The sequence below is a fragment of the Silurus meridionalis genome, chromosome 26 (assembly GCF_014805685.1).
Source record: "Silurus meridionalis isolate SWU-2019-XX chromosome 26, ASM1480568v1, whole genome shotgun sequence".
NCBI classification, from domain to species: Eukaryota; Metazoa; Chordata; class Actinopteri; order Siluriformes; family Siluridae; genus Silurus; species Silurus meridionalis.
The window spans coordinates 18,943,491-18,953,514 of record NC_060909.1 but is presented as its reverse complement, the minus strand read 5'-3'; the positions used below and the strand labels follow the sequence as shown (position 1 = coordinate 18,953,514).

The 10,024-nt window shown below is 44.3% G+C and overlaps 1 protein-coding gene across 1 annotated transcript in view; it reads left to right on the top strand.

Annotated features, from left to right (window-relative positions):
• Window positions 1-1,037: 1,037 nt before the first annotated feature.
• The window catches only part of krt222 (keratin 222), a 13,990-nt gene continuing 5,003 nt past the window's right edge, over window positions 1,038-10,024 (top strand). The window contains exons 1-5 of the mRNA XM_046840489.1: window positions 1,038-1,071; window positions 3,366-3,675; window positions 7,687-7,769; window positions 8,102-8,255; window positions 9,362-9,556. Coding sequence (XP_046696445.1) covers window positions 3,487-3,675; window positions 7,687-7,769; window positions 8,102-8,255; window positions 9,362-9,556 — 621 coding nt within the window. The 5' untranslated portion in view covers window positions 1,038-1,071; window positions 3,366-3,486. The remainder of the gene's footprint in view (window positions 1,072-3,365; window positions 3,676-7,686; window positions 7,770-8,101; window positions 8,256-9,361; window positions 9,557-10,024) is intronic.

Sequence of the window (10,024 nt, the reverse complement as noted above, 5' to 3'; positions counted from 1 at the left end):
ATTATTTCTTGTTTTTTTTTCTTCTGGTAGCAGTTACTGCTTACAGACAATCAGAGTTACTGTGGGAGCATCGCAGAATCATCCGGAATGTCAAAATTTACCTCAGATTTGTGGTAAAAACATCGGTTCCATGGGTTCTGCTTGGACCTGTGAGAGAAAAAGTGTGATTTTGGAACTATATGATGAAAATATACACAAGAAAGAGTATAGTATATATATATATATATATATAAAAAGTACACCATTCTCCCAGAACTATACAGATGCAGCTTTCTACACATAAATAATGGTTTTTAAAGCAGACGATGGCAGACGTGTGTCACGCATGATCAAAGAAGATAATAATTGAATACATATGTTTGGATGTCACATGCCAGATGTCCCAAACGGAAAATCTTTATGGCGTCTCAGAGACACACCTGTGATCAAACGGGACATTTTGGGCGTTTTCACCATAACTTTCTCTCCCACACACACACACACACACACACACACACACACACAGAGGTATTCAGGTTTCAAAGTGTCATGGGCTCGGCCCTGCTCCGATTTAATAAAACTCACAGTGCACACTACCAAACATCCAAACCTCCACTTTCATCATCGCCAGAGTTTTGTTTTTGTTTTCTATTCACTCAATTCTGAATTATATAATCATCCCACAATGCAATCCTTCGTCCAAAAGCCTTATCATTGTTTTCCTTTGTTTTTCACTGAGCTGTAGTTTTATTTGCGGCAAAAATCCCTACCATAAATAGAACAAAGTCCAGGAGAAATCTTTGAAGTCACGTCACGCGCACCACGTAGCCGCATTCCATACAAACACTGGGTTTTCACCACTGAACCACGAGCAGGTCAATCCATCCAAATAATGTAATGGGGGTCATTTACTGAAGCAATGTGCTTGGCGCTTACTTTATTTGGTTTCATCACTGGACCCACCAGTATTGCAGACACGCTTTAAAAGAAAAGCGTTCTTTAAGGGTTCTTTAAGGGCTTCTAAACAAAAAGACTTCAGAGCAGAGACAACAGAAGGACCTTAAAGTGTCAACATTTCAGAGAATTTCTGAGGTAAAATGTTTATTTTGTTGCACCTTAAATGCTGACAACCGTAAACAGGAAAGAGTCGAAAACTATTGGCGCTATCTGCCCTCTTCCACATTCTTACTGAGACAACCATGATTATTATGTGAGGATTTGAACTCCAGCTCTGATTCTTTAGCTTCGAGGTAGAACTGAACATCTCACAAATGCTGGTTCAGCCTCTGTGGGGTTTGTATTCCATGTCCCATGCTGTGATGGCATTCGTATTTCTGGTGTAGACAAATAGCTACTTGTGTGTCCTGTTTATTTAAAAAAAAAAAAACGGATCAAACTTCTAGTGTATACATCTTCATCTCCATCACCTTCTCCTCCAACCTGCTGTCAACATTTTGAAAAACGATTATCCCCCGTGCTAATGAGACTGTCAAGATGATTTGCATCAGTGTTGTCTGAGGTTGACATGGGGCCAGACAAGCTAAGTTGCATTCCCCTTTAGGGTCTAGAGAGCTGAATCGGGACAGTGTGTGTGTGTGTTTGTGTGGGTGTGTGTTTGGTGGTCTTGACAGATCCACAAAGATACATAAATAGATGGACTGATGAACAGAGTGCAATGTGCAAATGAGTGCGCCAATTGGCATAGCCGTGGAATGACATGGCTAGATTTCCCTGTAACACGGGTGTGTGTGTTTGTGTGTGTGTGTGTGTGTGTGTGTAAGTAAGTGTTTTGCGTGCTTAACACCTGAGGGATCAGCTGCAGTATAAACATAATACAGGCATCGCATGGTGCCAACACAAACACATCACTCAGCGCTGCAGATTAACGCCATTAACACCTGTTCTTCATGTCAGAGCGTGTAATACACTAAAACTCTTAGCTCATTCGCAAACCAGATCTAAGCCTAACGGCTCATGCTCAAGGGGATCGTAAACCCGTGTCACATTAGTCCACGAACGCCTAATACACCATTTTCAAGCAATTCAGGTTGTCGTGTCAAACTTCTTGTCCCTGACACATTTTATATGGAAAAAAACGACGGCTTGTTTTCCAGTAACGTGGTTTCGGTCACTGGTTAAGGTGTTAGGTTACGTATCGGAAGGTCGGGGGTTCAAGTCCTGGTATCGTCAAGCTGCCACTCTCGTGCCCTTGAGCAAGGCACTTAATCCTCTGTGCTCCAGGGGATGTATCATGGCTAACCTTGCGCTCTACGTCTTTCGGCACACTGACTTATGAGGGTCGGTGCTCCCTATGACTGTGCTCGAAACCTTGTGATGCAATCTGTTGGCGTGTTACAAAACGATTCTCAAACCTTTTTGACACCACCTACTGAAGCTTGTGAGTCTCTGTAACAACCCAAATGTATCAAATATTTCAGGGGATTTCTACACAAATGGAAAACTAGTAGGGAATTTTAAAGGTTTGAGGACACCAGACCCCAAGAGTAGCGGTTCCCATTTGCTGTTATAATAATCTCCACTCTTTTAGCAAGATGTTTCACTAGATTTTATGGAGATTTGTGATTCATTCAGCCACGAGGGTGTCAGTAAAGTCAGGTCCTGCTGTAGGTGAGAAGGTGAGGAGGCCTGGGGTGCAGTCAGTGTTCACATTCAGGATGTTCAATAGGGTTGGAGCTCTATAGCAGGAGATCTTCCACATCATCCAACCCATGAAAAGCAGATCTTCATGGAGCTGGCTTTGTGCACAAGTTGGGATTATCCTGCAACCCTGTACTTGTTAGTCGAACCCCTCCTCTTTAACACTAACAGGACAAAAAACATGGAATGGATTTAAGTGTTTCAGTCTTTAAGTGTTTCAGCTGAAAAATAATTAAGAGATTACGTAATGTTCTTGGCGTAGAACATAATAAACATGTAGTATTGGATTATGAAAATGTGTTTCTGTGTGTGTGTGTGTTTAGTTAAATATATATATTCATGCAAATACACGAAGGTATCTGTAATTACTAGGCCACACACACACACACACACACACACACACACACACACACACACACACACACACACACACACACAGACACACAAACAAATACAAGAGTATTGGACTTTCACCCTGGTGAGTCACACTCTGGTGTGTGTGTGTGTGTGTGTGTGTGTGTGTGTGTGTGTGTGTGTGTGTTTGTGTGTGAGAAAGAGAAAGAATTCAGGTCACTAATCCAGGATCAGTGAGCCATAAGAGCACCTCGTGAGTTTAACTGTTTGTCACACACAAAGTCGGTCACCAGCACACAACTCCTTACACCGCCTTCATGATCTTCTTCTTCATCGTTCCAAACACCTGCTCTTCCTCTGATCCCTTGCTGCAGGTCACGCTTCTCTAACGGGTTAACTCGAGTGTTTCTCGCTAAACATTTACTCAGTGAGCAGGAGCTGGGCGTGGCCCTAACACCACCGCTCAGATGTTTCGGGTTCTGGTACAGGCACGGGATGGAGGCGTGCGAAGGCCAGCAAGGGGTCCTGAGGGATCTAAACAAGAGGCTCAGTAGCTTCCTGGAGCACGCAGCTGAGCTTCAGGAGACCAACCGGGGCCTCCAGGAGCAGATTGCGACCTGGAGAACGCCGCTAGAGAGAGACTGGAGCTCGCAGGAGAGGACAGTGGAGGAGCTACGGGCTCAGGTGGGAGCTCCTGGCATTGTCTTAACATGCTAGCATGCTAGCATACATGCTAACACAATATTATAGCTAATAGCACAACATATACAAGCCATACTCAGGGATATTAGTGTGTTATCCACAATGTGAACCTCACACTCACAGACACACATACAAACCTTTCATTTTAAAAAGTCAGGGAAAGAAAACACAGAGACCTCAGTGACAGGGTATTCTAACTTGTTTTCCATGATGAAATCGCAGGTACGTGGTCAGAACAGCACCAGCTGCACAACTCCTGATGTACACAGAACAATGTTTTTCAGTACACTGATTTATGAAGGTCGGTGCTCCTGTGACTGTGTGTGCAACCTTGTGCTGCCACCTGTTGGTGTGTAAGAAAACTAGTCCCGAAATTCTTGATACCACCTACTGGAGCTCGTCAGACACGTGAGTCTCTCTAACAACCCAAACGTATCAAAAATTACAGCCAGCTAGTGGATTTCTACACCAACGGAAGATAAATGAGAAGATCAAAAGTGTGTGGACACTAGAACCCAAGAGGAGTGGTTCCATTTTTCCTGTTATAATAATCTCCACTCTTTTGGGAAGATGTTCCACTAGATTTTATGCAGATTTGTGAAGATTCATTCAGCCACAAGGGTGTCAGTAAAGTCAGGTCCTGCTGTAGGTGAGATGGGGAAGAGGCCTGGGGTGCAGTCAGTGTTCACATTCATGATGTTCAATAGTGTTGGAGCTCTATAGCAGGAGATCTTCCACATCATCCAACCCATGAAAAGCAGATCTTCATGGAGCTGTCTTTGTGCACTTTGTGTCATGCTGGAACAGGTTTGGTCTCATAGTTGAAGCGAAGGAACATTTCATGCTACCAAGTACAGCTGAAGTCGTCCTACACAATTATGTGGAAACTTTCAAGGGGATGTCGTTCGTTAGCACCTGGATTCAACAAGGCTTGCTCTTCGGTCCAGGAAAGAAAAAGTAGCCTCATTTCTACATCAGAATCAAGCATAACCGAGACACGCCTCCTGTTTTACAGTTATACATAAACTCCGCCTACTCAGGTGTACCTCAAGTGCCTCATAGGGGCTCCTTTCAGTAACCAGAGCTACAGTAGCGCAGGTCATTTACGTGAAATGTTCAAATACTAGCTAAATTATAAACTAATTTTTTTACTAAATAATTGTGATTAGATTAATTTGTACTTTATGTTCCACCTCCTGTAAAAAAAGCAGCTATGCCCCGCCCGTTTTCCCATAAAAGTGGGCACCCATTAAAAAAACCTTGCAGTTGATTGTACAGTAAGTGCAGCTTGCCTTACAGACAGCAGGGGGCTCTAGAAAGTAACAAGCTAGAGTTTAAGTTTATTAGCTACACAAATAAATAAAATAAATTACTTAATAAACGCATATAATTAAAGCATGTACTTTGTTAGCAGATTAGCACACAGCAGACACACCAGCAATCAGCGAATTTCTTCCCAGGCTTTAGTTTTCTGCAACTTGCACAATCACTAGTGGACTGCAGCTAGTTAGCTCCACGCTAGTTAGCTGTTTGCCAGCTGATGTCATAGATCTTTTTTATTTATCTCTGAAAGTGGTGTGAATCATTATTAATTAGTGTTGATGTCTTCATTGTCCTGTGGAACTTTAAAATTGTAAAAAATTTACTTCCTGCCACTAAGTGTTGATAAGTGAAAGTCAACACGGGTGTGTTAATAAACACTCCCTAAATCTGTCAGGTGTGTGTGTGTGTGTGTGTGTGTGTGTGTGTGTGTATGTGAGGAAATTCCAGTTATCTGCAAGTTGCTAATCGTTTAAAGAAAATCGTTATTAAGCTGTCGCTATTTGTGAACGTTTGGATGACTAGCCGTTTTAAGCAAGCTAGCACAGCTAATCACATCCAATCAAAATACACACGTGTACGTTTGCAAGAAAAAAAAAACATTAGCAAACAGAAATTATAATTTTTTTGATTACCAATGATTTAATACACAACAATTCAACATTTCTGGCGACATCTGGAAATAGAAAGGAAGACAAGGAGACATGGTGGTGGAATGAGGAAGTGCAGGAGAGCATAAGGAGAAAGAGGTTGGCAAAACAGAAGTGGGATAGACAGAGTGATGAGAAAAGTAGGCAGGAGTACAAGGAGATGCGGCAGCAGGTTAAGAGGATGTGGCGAAAGCCAAGGAAAAGGCATATGAGGAGCTGTATGAGAGGTTGGACACTAAGGAAGGAGAAAAGGATTTGTACCGATTGGCCAGGCAGAGGGACCGAGCTGGAAAGGATGTACTGCAAGTTAGAGCAGTAAAGGATGGAGAGGAAATGTGTTGACTAGTGAGGAGAGTGTGTTGAGAAGGTGGAGGAGTATTTTGAGCAGCTGATGAATGAGGAAAATCAGAGAGAGAAGGTTGGATGATGTGGAGATGGTGAAGCAGGATGTAGATAAGATTAGTAAGGAGGAAGTGAGAGCAGCGATTAAGAGGATGAAGATTGGAAAGTCGGTTGGACCAGATGACATACCGGTGGAAGCGTGGAGATGTTTAGGAGAGATGGCAGTGGGGTTTTGACCAGATTGTTTAACAGGATTTTGGAAGGTGAGAAGATGCCTGAGGAATGGAGAAAGAGTGTGCTGGTACCGATCTTTAAGCATAAAGGAGATGTGCAGACCTGCAGTAACTACAGGGGTATTAAGTTGATCAGTCACACCATGAAGTTATGGGAAAGAGTAGTGGAAGCCAGGCTGAGAGAAGAGGTGACCATCTGTGAGCAACAGTATGGTTTCATGCCGAGGAAGAGCACCACAGATGCTATATTTGCTTTGAGAATGTTGATGGAGAAGTATAGAGAAGGACAGAAGGAATTGCATTGTGTATTTGTGGATTTAGAGAAGGCGACGACAGGGTGCCAAGAGAGGAGTTGTGGTACTGTATGAGGAAGTCAGGTGTGTCGGAGAAGTATGTAAGGGTGGTGCAGGACATGTATGAGGACAGTGTGACGGCAGTGAAGTGTGCAGTAGGTACGACAGACTGGTTTAGAGTGAAGGTTGGACTGCATCAAGGATCGGCCCTGAGCCCTTTCCTGTTTGCAGTGGTGATGGACAGGTTGACGGACGAGGTCAGACAGGAGTCTCCTGGACTATGATGTTTGCGGATGATATTGTGATTTGTTGTGAGAGTAGGGAGCAGGTTGAGAAGAGCCTGGAGAGGTGGAGATATGCACTGGAGAGAAGGGGAATGAAACTCAGTAGGAGTAAGACAGAGTACATGTGTGTAAATGAGAGGGAGGGCAGTGGAGTGGTGCGGTTGCAGGAGAAGAGCTTCAGAAGGTGGAGGAATTCAGGTACCTGGGTTCAACAGTGCAAAGTAATGGAGAGTGTGTTAGAGAAGTGAAGAAAAGAGTGCAGGCAGGGTGGAGTGGGTGGAGAAGAGTGACAGGAGTGATTTGTGATAGTAGGGTATCTGCAAAATTGAAAGGAAAGTTTATAGGACTGTGGTGAGACCTGCGATGTTGTATGGTTTAGAGACAGTGGCATTGAGTAAAAGACAGGAGGTGGAGCTGGAGGTAGCAGAGCTAAAGATGTTGAGGTTTTCGTTGGGAGTGACGAGGATGGATAAGATTAGAAATGAGTTTATTAGAGGGACAGCGCATGTAGGATGTTTTGGTGACAAGGTGAGGAGGCGAGATTGAGATGGTTTGGTCATGTGCAGAGGAGGGACATAAATTATATTGGTAGAAGAATGCTGAGGATGGAGCCACCAGGTAGGAGGAAAGAGGAAGGCCAAAAGGAGGTTCATGGATGTGGTGAGGAAGACATGCAGGTAGTTGGTGTAAAGAGGCAGATGTAGAGGACAGGGTGGTGTGGAGACGGATGATCCGCTGTGGCGACCCCTAATGGGAGCAGCCGAAAGAAGAAGAAGAAGAAGAAGAATTCAACATTTCTGGCAGTTGATCGTGTGTGTGTGTGTGTGTGTGTGTGTGTGTGTGTGTGTGTGTGTGTGTGTGTATCTTTTAGATTGGCCACATGCTAATGGAAAATGCTGAGCTGGCTCTGTGTATAGACCACGTTCAGTCCACAGTTCACTATGTACAGAGCAGGTATGTATATCTACACACACACACACACACACACACACACACACACACACACACACACAAGCAAAATAGTCAATATTAAAATAAATTATCCATCCGCGCCCTCTGGTGGCTGTGAAGCATTAACAGATGTTTATGGGGTGTGTGTGTGTGTGTGTGTGTGTGTGTGTGTGTGTGTGTGTGTGTGTACCCATGGAAGTTTATGAGTGGGTGTGTTAAAATATGTGTGTATGCATACATCTGTGTAAATAAAGTATATAAGTGGGTATATCTATGTGTCTTTAAATGGCTTTATCTGTGTGTGTGTGTGTGTGTGTGTGTGTGTGTGTTTGGAGATGTGAGCTGGAGCAGAAGTTGCATCTGCGCCTCGAGCAACTGATACCAGAGTTGAGACAGAAGAGGATGAACCTAAAGCGAGACAACACACTGCTGGAGGAACAGTTACACACACACACACTGAAACTACACAGCATGCAGGATGAGCATGAGGTGTGTGTGTGTGTGTGTGTGTGTGTGTGTGTGTGTGTGTGTGAGAGAGACCTTTCAAAACTTCCTGTGTTTTAGCTGACTAACACACACACACACACACACACACACACACACACACACACACACACACCCTACACTGCAGTAAGGTTTCTCTCTCTTCTTTATTCTTTCTCTATGTCTCTCGCCCCTTCTGTTATTTATTTCATACTCTCTTTATTCTTTCTCTCCTCACTTTCATCACTTTTATTCCTCCATCCTTCATGTCTTCTGTTCTTCTCTTTATCCCTCTCGTTCTCTCGCCAACAATCCATCCTCATCCATCTCTCTTCTTCTGTATACCTCATGATTTCCCTCTATTAATCTTTTATCTCTTTTTTATTTTCACCCTTTCCTTCCTCTCTCCATTTATGTCCAACATCTTCTTTCCTCTGTCTCTCATTTATTTCCCATCTCTCCTCTGTTCTGCTCTCCATCTCTCAATCAATCCTTCAACTTCTTTCTCTCTCTCACTACCTCCTTCAGTCTTTCTTTCCCTTGTTTATCTCTTCTCCATCTCTCCCTCCTTCTGCCCCTTTTCTCTATCTTTCCCTCCATCTTTCTCTGCTTATTTGCCTCCTTAGTTTGTTATTGTTGTTCTTTTGCCTCATCTCCAGCTCTCGCTCCATCTCTCCATCTCTCCTTTTGTTTCTCAGTGATGTTCAGCTCAGTAAGATTTACACAAATTCAGCACTACAGCAGTGTTTACTGTTTGAATGTCCCATCAATCTCTATCCTCCATCTCTATCCCTCTATATTCCCCTCTCTATCCCTCTATCATTATCCCCCTTTATCACTATCCTCTCTAATGTTATTGCTCTTTATCACTATCATTCTCTATTGCTCTCTTTTACCCTCTCTATCGCTACCCTCCCATCCCTCCCTCTCCCTCTCTTTTCCCCGTCCATATCTATTTCTCCCCTCCCTCCCTCTCTCTTCCCCTCTATATCTCGCTCTACTGCCTCCCTCTCCCCTCCTCCCCTCCCCTCTATCTCTCTCTCCCCTCTCCCCGCTCTCTCTCTTTCTCTCTCTCTATCTCTCTCTCTCTCCCCCCCTCCTCTCTCTATCAGAGGGAGTTGTTTGTGCAGCAGCAGCAGGCAGCAGTAGGGGAGGATGGCAGAGGAATGGAGCTCTGGCGTTTCGGCCCAGCACACGGTGACCACGGTTCAGCTGCACTCACAAATCCGGCCCCAGGCTTCAGGCCCGCGGCATCCACCAGGCCCAGGACGGACACGCCCCGTCCGCCCGCTCACAGACCTCCACAGGTACTCTTAGATTCACCAGTCTCACTATCATTCTCTCTTTCACTTTCTTTCTCTCCATCAGTCTTTCTCTCACCCCATCAGTCTCTGTCTTCCTCATTCTCTCTGTCTGTATATGCAACACTGATACAAGTACATAACAGTGACCCTTATCACTGCAGATATCCGTGCATGTGTGTGTGTGTGTGTGTGCGTGCGTGAGTGTGTGTGCGTATGCTTGTGTGTGTGCGTATGCTTGTGTGTGTGTGTGTGTGTGTGTGTGTGTGTGCGTGAGTGTGTGTGCGTATGCTTGTGTGTGTGTGTGTGTGTGTGTGTGTGTGTGTGTGTGTGCGTATGCTTGTGTGTGTGCGTATGCTTGTGTGTGTGTGTGTGTGTGTGTGTGTGTGTGCGTGTGTGTGTGTGTGTGCGTGAGTGTGTGTGCGTATGCTTGTGTGTGTGTGTGTTTATGTTTGTGTGTGCACGTATGCGTAT